At 41.0% G+C, this 15,967-nt stretch overlaps 1 protein-coding gene across 5 annotated transcripts in view; it reads left to right on the top strand.

Moving 5' to 3' along the window:
* PLCB4 (phospholipase C beta 4) overlaps positions 1 to 13,607 on the top strand; it is a 206,113-nt gene extending 192,506 nt beyond the window's left edge. For 3 of the 5 annotated variants that reach the window (XM_054821817.1, XM_054821816.1, XM_054821821.1), the window contains 5 exons: positions 4,364 to 4,465; positions 6,205 to 6,262; positions 6,672 to 6,758; positions 8,896 to 8,932; positions 11,752 to 13,607. In XM_054821817.1, coding sequence (XP_054677792.1) covers positions 4,364 to 4,465; positions 6,205 to 6,262; positions 6,672 to 6,758; positions 8,896 to 8,932; positions 11,752 to 11,840 — 373 coding nt within the window. In that variant the 3' untranslated portion in view covers positions 11,841 to 13,607. The remainder of the gene's footprint in view (positions 1 to 4,363; positions 4,466 to 6,204; positions 6,263 to 6,671; positions 6,759 to 8,895; positions 8,933 to 11,751) is intronic. The other 2 variants (XM_054821819.1, XM_054821818.1) reach the window with 1 other exon arrangement.
* The last annotated feature ends 2,360 nt before the right edge of the window (positions 13,608 to 15,967 follow it).

Below are 15,967 nucleotides of genomic sequence, written 5' to 3'. Positions count from 1 at the left end.
CTGTACTGCTGTCAAAGATACCGCGTGCATGGTAAAAGTAAAAGAAGTGATCAGACAAGGTTTAGGTAGATGCAGGAATGGGCGGCGTAGCTGGTTTAGATTATCTGAACTTCATTAAAGGCAGCGGATGCGATGATAGTTTTTGATGATAGTTTTGATGATAGTTTGCATCAACTGTGGATGCTTAGACTTCACCCAGGAACTTCAATTCAGAGGCTGGAAGCTGAGAAGTATCCAATATGGAAATACCCTTTGGAGCTGCTAGCGGTTGCAGACGCAAGTGTTTATAGCATTGGTGATTATAAGAAAGATCTATGAAAAGTAAGATCATAAAAACAATGGGTAGTGGGATAAGCTACATTAAACTGACGTATTATCTTCATACAATATCCCGTCGTAATCACTGGGAAGACAGAAGATAGTGCATGACACTACTGTCTTGTTGCTTTTGTAATTAACCATCCTGCCCATTTGAAATTAAATAAAATTAAATACACGTCGTATGCACAGTGTTAAAAATGGCAGTACGTAGAAGAATCATTTTTTTATGCTGCGATCTATTATGCAAAGCAGCCTAAAAGCACGTGAATGCAAAATGTGTGTGTGCATACATATATATTCATACATATATATATATTCATATGTAATTGTCTTCAGCATCTTTCACATAAAAAGCATGGGGGGAAAGGAATAAATAAATTGCATTTGAAGAAGGAATTGAAATGATTTTTTTAAATTCCTGAGTGAAAAAACAGCTTATCTTTGCATCAGAGAGAACACATGCTGGGACCTGCAAGCTTTCCATCCAACAGAGAATTGTCCCAGCAAAAGGCTTTTAGTGAGCTCATCTTCATGTTAATCTCTGCGTTAACCCATATATTCAAGCTGTCCTGCAATAAATACCCGGTCCAAAAATGAAGTCCAAAAATTGTTAAATTATAATGCAAATGCATCATTCAAAAGATACTAGCTAGAGGAAGGTGCAGTCCTTGGTACTGTATCTCTAAATTGTACCCGACTGCATCAGCCTGGAGAAATCCCATCACTTTGTTTTTAAGAATCGTGTTTTCTGTCCTGTTTGAAATTCACTACAATGCTTAGAAGAGAATTTACTAAAGTATAGCCTGCTTGTGGAATAAGACTTTTTTTTTCCCCCCCTCATCTTTTTGAAAGTAGGTTTTTGTTTTCTTTTCTGTACATCTCTTATTCTCCTAACTAAAGGCTGTCATTGTAGGCAGCTCTTATAGCTACACTAGGACAAGGTTTGGTTTGGGGGTTTTTAAGCTTTTTTCTCATAGTTTTTGTCTTTAGGTTGAGAATTCCTGTATCTCTACATTATTTAAACAGCCCTATATAATTTCTTGTAAATGGTTCTTATATTCTTATTAATAGATCTTGCTCTCTTATCAGAAATAACTTGTGTTCAGTCCATGTATTGTTCTATTTTCAGAGCTGCTAAGAACCAGACCCCAAAATCTACATCCTGATAAATACTGAGAACTTTTTTTTTTTTCTCAGCTGTCCTAGGAGTTAATAACCTTTAAAATTTGGCTTTATTCATTGCAATGAGTGTATTTCCGCTTATTTGGGAATTTGTGTGTAACCCCCAAATTTGCAGACTGGAGACTTTCCTGTTTAAAACAAATTTAAGACTGGGTCTGAATCTATGAATATTTCAGAAGAATTTGGAATGCGAAATATTGAAAAGTGAATAATAATGCCCCAAAGAGACTTAATTTGTAAACTTTTTAATAGAATATATTGTGTGTAGGAATACATATGCATTTATCTGTATAGGTGTATGTGATAGCTGAGAGACAACTCGGGTAACGATAAGAAAAAAAGGATCTATCTGAGAGCAGCGTGGGAGGTGGGCCGTGCTCTCAGCATGCTGTTCTCGCCACTTCCCTCTCTGCAAGCTGAGGAAATGAGTTAGCTATCGCAACAGAGGACACAGGGGTAGCGGGAAAGATCAGTAATCTAAAATGATGTAGTTATCTGCTGTAGGGTAGATACTTTCCCTCCGCGTGCAGTACAAAAAGCAATTACGGTTTGTGCTTTGAGCTCATTTAACAACAAAGCAGAAGGCAGCAGATACTACTAAAAAATCTGAAGCTTATTGAACTGCAGGGGTGCCGTGCCCCCTGCCTCCCCAGACTGGGTTAGCTTGACTGACTGGGACGTTGCTTGCAGCATTTCAGAAACTGGGGACGTGAAGCTGTTATTCGCAAGCGTTACGTGCTCCAGGTAAAATAACATGGGAGAGAAAGAAAAATTGTGTAGTCTTGTTGGATTTTATAATAACAAAAGAGATTTTTAGTCATTCAAACAATACTGGTGACATAAAATGAAATGCTAATGCACTTTAATGTCATCTAAATATATGTAAAAATTCCAAGGACAGCCTTACATGCTTGAAGTTAAGTATTCCTTTAAAAGACACGTTTGGATAAATTTCAGAGTTGCAGTCAGCACGGTACAGTAGGCGATCAGCAGTTAAATCTTGCAGTTCATGTGGCATGTTTTGCAGAATCTTTTTTTTCTGTACCCTTCTGGCTTATCTACTTCTTCCAGTTAACTCTGGCTACAGGCGTCAGCACCGCTTGTGAGCGGGAGGCCGTTCTGTAACGGTGGCGTGGCACTGCCAGCCAGGGCAGCACGGGCTGAACTGGACACTCAACATAGAGCCCCGTGCCCGGTGCTCGAGCAGCGAGCTGACACTAGAACTTTGGCCCCCTCTTTGAGAAGTGCTGTTTCAGGGTCAAGTAGTGGTCCCTCCAAGTGCTTCTTGGTGATCTTAAAAAGAAGATAAGATTTTTCATTTTGTCTGTTAATGCCTTTTATTTATTGCAAGCGCTGAAAACCCGCCACACGCAGAAAGACCTAGCAGCAGCGCAAGTCAGAGCTAGAGCATAGTTCGCACAAGAAGGAAACAGTTGCGTATGGATGCGTTGGCTCTTCCAGCCATATCCATGGCCAAAGTCTCATTTTGAAATCATCGGTGATGTGCAGTAGTCCTCTAATCCTCTTAACTTCTTTCACTCTAAAATGGTATCTTATGCAAATAGGCTAAATCAGTTTGAACACCTACACTTAACTTTTTTTATATCCTGGAGCACAGTAATAAAAATTAATTATTTCAGGACTGCTCTTAAGAGAGTGTTCTTGAAAATTACTTCAAATTCAGTACAGAAAATAAAAGCTTTTATTTGGAGAAAGGACTGTTGGAATGAAATGTGCTCTCGACACAACATTTTTTAGAACCCAGTCTAATTTCTGCTGTGATACCACTGCTTTTAAATCTGTGTTCAGGAAATGTTTCACCTTATGAATTCTTCTGTGCATACAAAATACTTAGAATTTGGAGTTAATAAGTGCAATAATCGTTTAGCGCTCTACTTAAGATCATGTCCAGAAAAAGAGACGAAGGTGCTGCCGTGGCTTGCGACGGGTAACTTTGAGCTGCTTATGCACTACTGGGGACTTTACAATCTGTTCTTCGCTGCCTGATTTCCATATATAATTTCTGTTTAAATAAGCACTGAAGATCAGGAGCTGCAAGAGCTGGAACGCTAAGCAAGCGGAAAGCAAGAGCTAGCCTTCAGGGACAGCCTTTTTGGAGCTTGCCTGGCTTGTGTGTGACAAAAAGCCTTCCGCTCGCTCACAGTTCATAAGCCATTGCTGAAAGTCAGCGTCTATGCTGTTACTCCCAACAAAGAATCACGATCTCTTTCTTTTTACAACAGCAGGGTATTTATTTGCTTATTTTCTGGTTTTCTACTACGCTAGCTGAAACTATCTCGCTTCACAGAGAAGGCTACGAGGTTCACAAGACCAGAACGAGAAACCAAACGCAAGTCTGACCGTGGGCTAAACCACGGGGCTCTCTTCAGGCCCAAAGTACAAGTCTTAAAAGGAAGTCTGTCAGCTCATACCACAACTAGCAAATATGATTACTATTCATATCGCAGTCATGTTCTGAGTGCAGGATTTGTAAATTTACTAAGCAATTTTAAAAGACAAATCACATTTTCTAAATGACTGATGGTAGCACGTACTTGGACAACTCTTATATGGTAGGGAGAAAAGTGAGGCTTTTATACCCTTTTATAACATTCAAAGTGTAAAAATGCTTAAAACTGATCCTTCAGATTATATTCTCTGGAACAAATGGAGATTTCTGAATGCTTGCTCAGATTGTATTAAAGTCCCCCCAGAGGAAGGCAATTGTCATATGGTTTGTTCTTTCCTCTTCCTTAATGCCTCCAGGACAAAATTAACCATGGCGTAGAGTAATACCAGGAAACCACCCTCAACGACAGTTGCATTTCAGGCATTGATGACTTTGTTTGGTTTTGCCTAGGGAAAGCAAGGAAATGCGTGCCAACCAGGCTAAAATATCTATGGAGAACAGCAAAGCCATAAGCCAGGACAAGTCTATCAAAAATAAAGCTGAAAGAGAGAGGTAAGTATCAGCTCTCCCCTCTGGAGAAGGGAAGAATGCTGTCAAAGGCCGATAGGTGAACTCGTGCATTAATTCTGTTAAAATCGTGCTTTTATTTATGGAAACAATGTCTAATGATTGTGCTGGATTTATTTTAGATTGCTATTTTAGGAAAAATGTTGCTTTTCTTGTATCTGTCCTTTTAATACATGTAATGCCTTGATCAGGGAAATAAAAAGGTCCTTAACTTCATACTCATCAGCTGTGACTGACTGCTGTAGGTCTAATCACACTATTAAATTGAAACACATCTGTAAGACTTTTAATGATTGTACTTAGAATGCATTATTTTTTTTGCTGTTGCTTTTTAAATGAAATGAGGGCTATGCTGAAAAGGGAGGCTGAGCTTTGGTTCTAGCTGGAGTTAGAGTAACTGGAGAGGCACCACCACTGCAAACACAGGAGGTGATGCCGGTGAAAGGCTTTCTCCTTCATCTACTGATAACACAGAGGAGAGGTGGAACAGAAGGAGGGAGTGCTAGAAGTGATGATAATCCGTGGAGAGGGTGATGGAAGGTAGGAGTGAAGCAGCAGGAGATACACGGTACAACAGCACGCGTGTTGCTTCTCCACTCTGAACTGAAGTGCGTCTCTCTCCCGTTATGACGTGGCCAGCGTCCGGGCTCAGCACACCAAGGGCGCTGCTGCACTGGCACCACTGGGTTGTTCACAGCGCCTGTGGGGGTGACAGCCTTAAGTGACTCGAGAGCCTAGAGAGACACTTGCCAGGACCAGCTACTGAGACTTTCTGGAGGATTGATCTGCATTATAGCTATTTTAAGTTTCTTCTATTTATCCTAAAAGTTTCCAACTCAATAGATAAAAGCAGCGTCTGCATGATGACATCTGCATGATGACAAGCCTTCAGGGTTTCCCCTTCGCTTTGGGCTTGCCATCTGGCTCATTCTTTCCTCTTTTATATTGGTCAAAAGGCTCGTACTTGTTCTTGCTGAACTTAAGTTCCTTGAGTGTTACAGACTCCTAGCTCATCGGGAAGACGAGTTGTTGGAGCCCTTGGTAACTGGATGCTTAGTTAATGTAAGACCTCCGCTAATGACTCGGAGATAAATCTGTTCCCAGATTTGAAAGCAGGCTGAACGCAGTTCAGGCTTTGCAATTAGTCTGCTTCAGTTCTTTGAACTATTTTTGGTATATTTCATGATGGAAATCTTAGGAAGAAACACTTTGCAGTTAGGTATTTTATGTAAATATTAATTGTATGCTTATCTTTTTGCGTAAGTAACAGCTTTAAGAACCTTAAAGCATTAGTAAGCTGTAACTTTTCTTATGATCATCAGATGATATTGCCATTACCACTGTGAAGAGACGTAGCACTTTTTATATACCAAAATAAATGGAGGGCAGAGTGCAGTAAGGGGTACACAAACGAATTAAACATTTTTTTAAAGTTCTGTCCACCACTCTTGAGTAAGGGAAAAAGCAAACTTCATTCACAACAGTCATGGTCTGTTTTTTTTGTCAGGTCTTCAATGGTACCGTCAGTGTACTTGGAAACTTTTAAGTGTAAAGGTGCATAGCCAGAGGAGTGTTCAGTTTGCCATTAGTCCCCCATGGTACAGATGATCAGAAACCAAAATACACCTTACGAGTTTGTGATTCTCTCTATTGTTGCTTTGGGGTTTCTTTTTTTCCAGTGAGTCTTCACAGACAACATTTGCGTTATTTTTTTTTTTTTTTAGGCGAGTCAGAGAACTGAACAGCAGCAACACAAAAAAGTTCCTGGAAGAGAGAAAAAGGGTAACTATGACCTTGACAAAGTCACTGGGCACTATTTCTGGATATTCATTTTCATTTCTCTGTGTTGAGAATCCAGCTGTAGTAAACAAACAGATGTTTGTCCTTGCTTTTTTCCGCATACTTGTAGTGGCAAAGATCTAGTATCTATATAGGAGGAAGCTATTTTAAATGAATAAAATTACTATTCATTGTTGTGTATTTGCTACTTTTATGTAATATATATAATATGTATAATATAAATATTTTATTAATAGCTCTTCTTAAGATTGAGTGATATAAGCCTCCTGTAATGTTTTGTGCCATTCCAATGGGGCAAGACAGTGTATATATGTATATATTTCAAGTAAGTTTTTATTTTGCTTGTTAATAAGGTGTTACATTTCCCCCCGTTATTTTCTCTTGCTTACAGCTGGCAATGAAGCAGTCAAAAGAAATGGATCAGTTGAAAAAAGTTCAGCTTGAACATTTAGAAGTCTTGGAGAAGCAGAATGAGCAGGTATCTTATTTTAAAGGCTTAAAAGAAAAGCAAGCTAGTGAAAACAGTAACCAGGATCAGGCTGAGTAGAATGCTTCTAAATGTAGGTCATTACCGAACTTGGGAAAATGACCTCGTTCGTGGTCACTCACCCACTTGGGGAGTTAAAATGAAGAGGTGAGGTGACTTAAATAATGGTAGAGAACCAGATTTGTTCCAGATAAGCATGTGAAAGCTTGGCTGCTTAGCCAGCATCCATCCTTTCAGCTGTTCAGCCATGTTGGTACTCGTTAGCTAGATGCGACAGTCATAAAAGGCCCAGCATATCCATTTTAATTACTCCCATAAAGCACTTCAAGCAAATCGGTTTCCTTCATTTTGGAGCTCACATTTCTAGTGCTGATTGGAAAGTAGAGGCGAAACATCTGCACAGAGCATCTCTGAACTCTAAGAGACAGTTAGGATGGACTTGAATTCTAGAGATGTATAGTAGCATGGGGAGTTTTATCTGTACTAGTACACCCTTTCCTAATTAAAATACCTTATTATTTTCTGCTAGTTTATAAGCTGCTTTTTTTTTTTGTTTTAATTGAAAAACTACTTGGCAAGGAAAGGAAAATTCCAATCTTATTTCTGGTGGAAGCACTGCTACGTTCTGAGTGGTTCCCTTGCTGGAAGGTTGAGCCAGCAGAGCTGTCATAATTGCACAGGCTTGCGGTACTGCACTTGCACAAACGTCAACTGCAAGGGGAATATACCCAGCAGTTCAGTGAGATGAGAGAGGAGGGGTGCATTTAATACTCATTACTTTCAAGGGTTATGTACTACTTTGTTACTAAATGTTCAGAACTTGAACTCTCTGACAGACATTATAGTATGACTTGAAGCCGTCTTGCAGAGCAGGAGGGAAGGGAAGAGCACACGCAAATCAAATATTTCCACTGTCGGCAGAGTCCTACAGCCCCAAAAGCTGCAGCCTAGTTAACTGCCAGGGAGGTGACGGCACGTGGGATGGCAGGCAGCTGCTACCACTGAGCCCCAGCCACGTGGCTCTGTCTTCCCATTCCCCACCTCCCTTCTGGACAACAACCAAAATTCCCAGTCTGTTCCCTCGCAGGGTTTCTGTAGACGCTGTCTCTAACATCCAGCAGGAATGGATCTGTCAGTCAGTCTGCCCCTGAGCACTACCCGCACGTAACCAAAAGGCAGGGGAGGCACGTACCCGGGGAGGCAGTTGGGCTCCAGCGGATCCGTAGCGTCACTGTAGAGAGCACGACAGAGAACTGCCTGTAAACTGCGCTCGCTGGCAAAAACCGGATGGCTTCATCCAGAGATAGGAGTTATCGGGGTTTCTTTCAATTTCAAAGCTTCAGAGGGCTTTGGATCCATTTTTTTAAAAACATAAGGACAAGAGGAAAAGATAATAGTTGTGCTTTTCACCACAATGCGATAAACACCTTGTGTATAAGGGAGGGAGGTTGCTGGGAAATAAGCGTGAGTTGTTAAAGGAGTCACCTTTTTCAGCAATTAGAGACTGCCCTCACCTGGGGCCGCAGCTGAGAGATGGTAACAGCCTACCTGAGCTTGCTTATCCTCCATTTCAGTGCAGAGATGAAGCCACCTTAAACCGTTGGTGATTAAATGGAGTAAGATCATTCACGTGCTGGTTACCACGTTTGTGTGGGCTGCGGTGGCCTCCACCACAGCGGTAGTCCTTAACGGCTTTTTAACTCCCTCTAATTTGATCCATCAGAGCATATATTTTCATCCCTGCCGTTCTGACCACTTCCTTTGAGCCCCGAAAGTGCACCAGTGCAAACCCCCAGCTGGGTCAGCTTTCCTTGTTACGCACGTTGATGTATGAAAGCTAGTTGGACCAAGATAAAGGTGGTATTTGTTTAATGAGAATTTCAAAGAGTGGGGGTTTTTTTTTCCTGATCAAACAAGAGAAGAATTTTTTTCATCCAAATATACAATGTCAAAAAGTAGAATTATGGGTGGAAACAGCCTTCAATACAAACTGTTATGAATTTAAATTTATTTTGGTTTATGTATGTTTTTCTTGCATTAATTTTTCAATCTCACTTCAGTTTTCATTAATTTAATTTGCTTCTTGTTGTAATCCTCAATTTTGACATTATTATTTTTGTACAAACAGCTTTTGAAATCCTGTCATGCAGTGTCTCAAACACAAGGTAGGATGGACGTATAATAAGCAAACTATTATTTCAGTGTGCTTTCCTTCTAAATTAAATCATTGTCATTGGAGCCCTCCTTGTAAATGCAACCATTGGGAAGTACCATTGACATAGTGAACACAATGTTAATCTTGTTTGCACACGGATATTTGAGCCTGACACAATATTAACAGTATTTTGTGCTTTAGCATCCCAAATTCAGATGCATATGAGCAGTGATGTGCAGAGGAACTATTTAGAGATTAACTTGTATTGTACATTACCTACCATTACTGAAAGATAACGCTTAGAGTTCTAAACTGTGACTGAGCGGTGTCTGTTGATGTAAGAACACTATTTTAGTGTTAACGTTCATATGATTAACTGCTAACGCTGATAGGCAGACAAAGAGTATCCACGTATATCAATATGGTAATAAAATAAGTAATTCGACACTAAGAATAGCAAAATATAGAACAGGTGGCTAGAAATAGCTTTTTAGTGTCTAAAGAAGAGAGGCTTCCAGCGCTTCGAAATTCACTTCAAAATCCAAGACATTCCAAGGTATGGCAATTACATTTACCATGTGGCTGTGCTGCCGTGGCTTCCTAAATAATCGTTACTCACACGAAATCTCTGTTAACCCTTGCCTTACCAAGGGCAATAGTTGTATTAGGCTTGAACATCCAGTTTTGCAGTATTCCCTGATCGGAAGTATGTTCCTGACTTGATAACATACTTGTATCTTGCACCACCCAGGCTGACAGCACCCGCTTTAACAACATTTATTTCTAGACATATAATGAGGGGAAAAAGCATTCATTAGGCTAGGGGAAAAAAATATTCTTTTACTGTATATAGTTCTTAGCCTGTCTTAGATCTCACTAAAGAGAAGCATCTTGAAAGCAGAGTCCGTTAGCTGCCACTCACTTCACGAAGCTTCCGCGCTGCCTTCCAGAAGGCTCGTCACCAAGTGCTTGTGTGTTCACGTCAGAACGCACCGTCTGAACCAGGCTCAGACTAGCACAACTGGGCATCTGGGTCCTATGCTAAGGTGTTCTTTGAAACCAAGTTATCTCTAAAACGATGCCGTACGGCATATATTGGCATGCAGAATATTTCTAGGACACTATGCACCCATAGTTAAGTCACAAGTTTAAAATGTGAAATGTGTGAGTCACTGAGAAACAAACGCAGGGTTTTGTTTTATCTGGAATTTCATTTCACACAGAGGCAAAATCCAGCCAACATTTCAGAAGAGGTTGTACATATTGATTTATTTATTATGTTTCCATATTTTCATGTTAAAATTATTTCTTCATTACTTTCAAGCTTTTAACTCATTTAAATGGAGAGCGTTGATTAATTTTTAATCATATTTATGACAGTTGCTTTGCTATTATCATAATTACTTTTTCCCCCAAGATGATGATGATGATGAAAGTACAGGGCTAGATTTTTCAGGAAGGCATGTATAGCCCATCTGCACAAACCCACATTTACCTTGCAAAATGAATAGCTGTGCATCTCATTACTTTAGATCTACATCTGCCCATTTTCACACATGCAAATATGTGTTTGCACATCCAGAAGAGGTGACTCCTTAAGTAGGAGCTTGCATAAGGAAGTTCCTTGTCTAAGCACCATTTACAACTTAGTGAGGAACATAGTTCACGTACATCAAGTCCAGTAACCACTCTTCCCTGCATGATGGACACAAAGCAGTTACACCAAAGAAAATACTAGCTTGGCTTGCCTCTTCCTACACCTGTCCTAATCCTCAGGAGCTTGGATGTAAAGGTAGATGGGTTATCTTGCCCTCTGGGTCAACTTAGAGGCCTTTGGGTTATGGAATTAAATAACTTCCCAGATTGAGAGCCTTCAGAGAAAATGAAGAGATGGTGACTCCCAGGTCCTTTAAACTGCAGAGTTTCAAACCAAAGCGCAACTTCTACTCTGTAACCGAGCCACAGGAGGAGTAAATTTGCGTGTTTGGGTGAGAGAGAAGGGAATTAAAACAGTGCTCTCTAAGCAGGGGATTCCCAGGCCAGTTAGCATTTACGTACAGTGCTTTAACTCCGCTTGCAAAGCCCGAGGCATGCGGAGGTCATAGGAGATCTGGCATGCGTTCGTTGCTCTCTTCTGCACAACACGTTTGGATACAGTGTCAGGTGGATTCAGCGTGTGCGATCCCATGGAGCAGATAGCAGTAGTCTAATCCTGAGGTAAAAACCACCACGGCTGTAGTCACAAGGATCTCCGGGCCAGCTGGAGATTATTTAAAAAAATGTATATGATTTAAAAAATTATTACTTAAAAAAAATCTCGCCTACTGCAAGGAAGATGTTACACTGGTGGATTTTTGTCATTCGTTGTCTTTTTATAAAAGAAACGAGTCCAGATCACGTATGAACTCCGAGAACGTTTCGGGGAGTAACGCATGGCGGTACTCGCACAGCAGCGGGGAAGCATACGTTCCCAAAGACAGTTCCTCCAGGAAAAACAGTCAAATCGGCATCTCCCTGGTTTTCCTCCCCAAAATTAGAGCTTCTGCATTTTACCATACATATCTTCAGAAAGTCCACCCATGGGTCTTGGAATAGGATCAAAATATTTCCCAAGAGTGCGTAGAGATAAGAATTACATCATTTTGGAGTACGTTACATTTTGAAAACAGAATGACACCGGGGGGGAGGTGTGTGTTAAACATAATGTTATTACATATCTCTTCCGTGTGTTTTGCCTGTATTTCACTCAGACACTATCATATAAAACACGTGCGTCATTTTGAACAAAAGGTCTAACGCAACGCTTCGCGCGGTTATTTTGGATCGCAGGCAAAGGAGATGCAGCAGATGGTGAAGCTGGAAGCAGAGATGGATCGCAGGCCAGCAACAGTGGTCTAAAGCCTCAACAAGCAAATTGAAGTTGGAGAACGCAGCATCCTTAAAATGAGAGCAAAATTCAAAATAACATTGCTGAGGTTGAAAAGTGGGCTTTTTGCTTTGGTTGTTTGTTGTGTTTTGGGGGGGGGGTTGGTTTGGTTTTTTTGTTTTTAATATGTAAAGTGTAGCTACGGACCACCAAGTCTTAAGGTTTGCGTTATTTCTTTTTTAACACTGGGCACTGAATTTCCTTTGTTGGATTTCCATGATAAGAATTTCCTTTGTTCAGAAAAACACTAATTGGAAGATGAAGACAGTTTTTAAACCCAGTCCTGTATTCCTTTCTGTATCTCAACAGGCAGCTTGCCTGCATCAGGATTACTCAATCAGAGCCTCGAAACACAACAGATATTTTTAACATCATCTCAAATGGCAACGAAACTGTAGTCATGTTATTTACCATTTGTGTTCTCACCTGTGATATATTGTGTAGAAAACCCCCTGCTGCCAGATCCCGACAAGCAAGAGCTCGTCAGATGCTGGGCACCTGATGTCATCGAGCCCGCTGAACTGGATTTTCTGCTAAGTCACCGTAATAATCAGTATAGTAAGGAGCTGAGTTTGGGCAATTTTCGATTCTATTTCAAAGTATTTTGCAGGCAGCATACAGTTAATAGGCAGTTGAAAGTTAACTGCCTGTATTCAAAAGTACAATATGTACAAAGTCATCGGCCAAATTTTTCAACTGTGACAGTAACTTGACAGGGTATTTCTGCAGTCCAGTGACGTCATTCACAAGTGCCACGTCAACTCTCTCATGTCCAAAAGAAGCCGATATCCTGTAAAAGTTACTGCGATGGTTAGCGTGAGGGAAATACAGTGTATTTGTGCCAAAACTGATCAGTGCTCTAAGGAATTACGTATTAGGCACTTTAAGGGAAGTTTACATCCTACATTGCTTGTATAGAAATTGCATTTTGATCCCGTTGCTGCAGATCCCAGATACTACAGTTCATTGTAACTTAAAAGATTGTTTAAATGGCTTTTGGCAAAAAGTTTGTAACTGTGAAAATGTAAAAAGTATTTATACACTTCAGAACCACAGCATTGTAGAAAATCACATACATGTTGCCACGTGATAAAATTAGTAAAAAGAAATGCTAAGAGTATGTTTGCATGTGATACAAATGCTACTAAGACTGCGATGCCTACTATATGACCACAGTCATTCTACTAGCTGGTAAATACTGAATAAATGTATGGCACAGAATATTGTTTGATTAATTAAAAAAAGACTTTTAGCATAACAAGGTCTATATATATATGTGTGTATATTAATTACGTGGGCATTCTTGATACTTGTAGTAAAAGAAAAGTACATAACTAATTTAATTTTACACAGAAGTATTTATGCAGATTTTCAGAATTTCATATCAGGATTAACCTTTTTATGTCCATGAGATATAAACCCAATTTGCTAATGTGTTAATTTGCATGTTTCCAGAGCTTGCTGTAGTTATATCGCAAAACAATGCATGTAAGCATTCCGCTCGGAATTTGTCCATGCTGCCATTTCAAAGATGACTGCATGGAAAACTGGTAGTTTAGAACAAATCAGATTCCTGATTTCAATGTACTAAGCACCAATTACTTTGTTGTATATGCTTGTACAAACAAATTCTACATATTCCTATAAACAAAATAAATGAAAAGAGATAATTATGTTATTGTCAGTCCTGAGATGAAACTTTCAACTTCTCTAATAAAAATGTTAAAAATTCAAAACCTTTAGTTTTGACTTTAGTGAATTGTAGGGTGGTGGTATTATTACTTCCAAAAAAATTTTTAGTAAGTTGTATTTCCTGTAAAAATGTGCATAGTGTAAATATATTTCTATCACAGCTTGCTTATTCAAAGGAGTCTTATTTCTTTTAAGTGATAGAAGAATTGTGCAGCATCAGTCCTTGCAGCAGCACAGAACTACCTGAGCACAGTGTAGCAGCGTTACCGTGAGATGCAGCAGCCCGAGTACAGTGTAGCAGCACTACCTTGAGAATGCAACCGAGACAGAGGTCAGTGAAGTCTGTAGGCGTTTAAGACAGGATTTAAACAAACTTGTGATGCCTGTTCAGAATTTCCATTCTGATGCTGCTTAACCTACGGAGGCATCTCCTGCTCCTTATGATCCATAATGTTTTAAAGACAAGTTGTACTGGGAGCAGCTCTCCCAGTTCTCTGAGCTTGGCTCGAGTGCTGGAGGGAGCTGGGAGCAGCGGCATTTTCAGACCATGCCGGACAGGATCCGGCATCTCGAACAAAGCAGTGATTTTTTATTTTTTTTTTTTACTTAAAAATGTCTTCTAAAACACAGCTGGCAGAGACAGTGCTGTGAGCTGGAATTTCACCTTGTTGCCCACCACAGTGGTTTCTAGCCAGTAAGGAGAAACGAATGACAGACCAGATACGGAGGGAACTGGATGGTGAAGCTTTGACCGTTGCTAGTTTTCTTAGGCTCGCTTCCAGCCTGGCTGCAAACCACTGCCCTACCTGTTAGAGAAATAACTGGAAATGGAGGACGTGGGTTCAGCTCACATCCCTCTCTGAGGAAAATCAAACCTGCTTGTCTTAATTCCCTGGCATCAGAGAATACGCTGGTTCTGGAAGGCTAGAAAATACCGTCCATAGCATCCTTTTGAGTCTGTGCTCGCTGCTCAGCCAGGAGCGAGACATTTATCAAGTCAGAGAGAAAATGTGCTGCTGTGAAACCGCAGAGCCTGGGTAGCCTCGGCTTCCAGGCTCAGCTCCCAGAACTGTTACGTATTTCATCCATTGACAATTTAGCATAAAACACAGACAGTAATTTGAAATTAAGTGATGAATTTTGTCAGCTAAGTATTTTGAAATAGTGTTTAAGTAGTATTTGATTCAAAAATTATTTGAAGTTTGGCCGCTAATGTAATGAGGTGAGAATTTCCATTGAGATGAAGTAGACTAATCAATTCGAACATTGATACTGAGTTACAGCAGTTTAAAATGTCATTCTCCACCGGGGTGATGGATTCCACTTCAGTGAAATTTCATGGAGGGAAGTGGCAGATTCTCCCTCTCTGAATCTCTTCAGATAAATTCAGCACAGCTGTGATGGGGAGGGTCATAACACCCTTGCCTCACAGCCAACTGTTCTTTTGCTCCCAGTGATTTGGGGGTTGGTCGTTAACTTGACTGTTTCCGAGTGGGGATCTGTTTACCCCCTGCCCCACTCAAGTGCAAACTGCATTGCTGGACACCCAAAATACCCCTCAGGGGCTGATTCCCTTGCAGACTCCACAGGCCGTCGCCCACTGGCTGCCAGCAGCAGACACATCCCAGAGCCGCTCGGCCGAAACCCCCTGCTCCTAGGGACGCACCAGCAGTGGTCCCTGCGCTGCATGCTCCCTGCGAGGAGGCTGGTAGGAGTTATTGCTGTCTGGTAGTTGGAACGGGGGGATTCAGCCTTTGGCGATACACAGGCAGTCTCCACAGCTGGGGGTAAGGGCAGGTTGGAGGCCTGGCTCCAGGTGATCCAATCTGTGACCATAAATTGGCCCTAGTCAGAGTATTTCAGGTCAGCTAATGCTGCACTGGCTCCCTCAGGTGAGATCTTTCTTGCTCTGTCCATGTTTTGGGGGTCGGTGGTAGGAAATCTTAGGCCTTTCCCTTTTTTGCCATGGAGAGCAGGATAAACACGGCTCTGTAGGCTGGAAGTGGGGATTGTCGCCAGAGCTGAAGGCTTTTTTTGTTGTGCTGTGCAGCTGGCGAGTGTCGGGAGAGCGCAGTTCTGTGCCGTGGGGCTCAGGGGGCTGGAGGTCAGGCTTGTCCCCATCTCTAACACAGCTGCTCTCTCCCAGTAGCTCCCTGTGGTACCCTCCTACACGGGCTGGATGCAGGGGCAGATGCTCAGGATCATATATTTATTTGGAAACTTAGACGCTATCTGGAAACCTCAAAAACCTGGAAATTAAATAGGGGGCTAGAGGAGGAAATAGAGGCTAGTTAAATACTGAGGTCATCAGTGAAAGACCTGAGGAAGTAAGGCAATAAAATCACAACAGAAATGCAGTCTGTTGTAGTCAGAGCCTCATACAGATTTTTCTTTTCCCCTTTATACAGTCCCCTGAAACTATTATCT

This window comes from Grus americana, chromosome 3 (assembly GCF_028858705.1).
Source record: "Grus americana isolate bGruAme1 chromosome 3, bGruAme1.mat, whole genome shotgun sequence".
NCBI classification, from domain to species: domain Eukaryota; kingdom Metazoa; phylum Chordata; class Aves; order Gruiformes; family Gruidae; genus Grus; species Grus americana.
The sequence above is the reverse complement of the archived record's forward strand: the minus strand, read 5'-3'. Positions and strand labels throughout refer to the sequence as shown.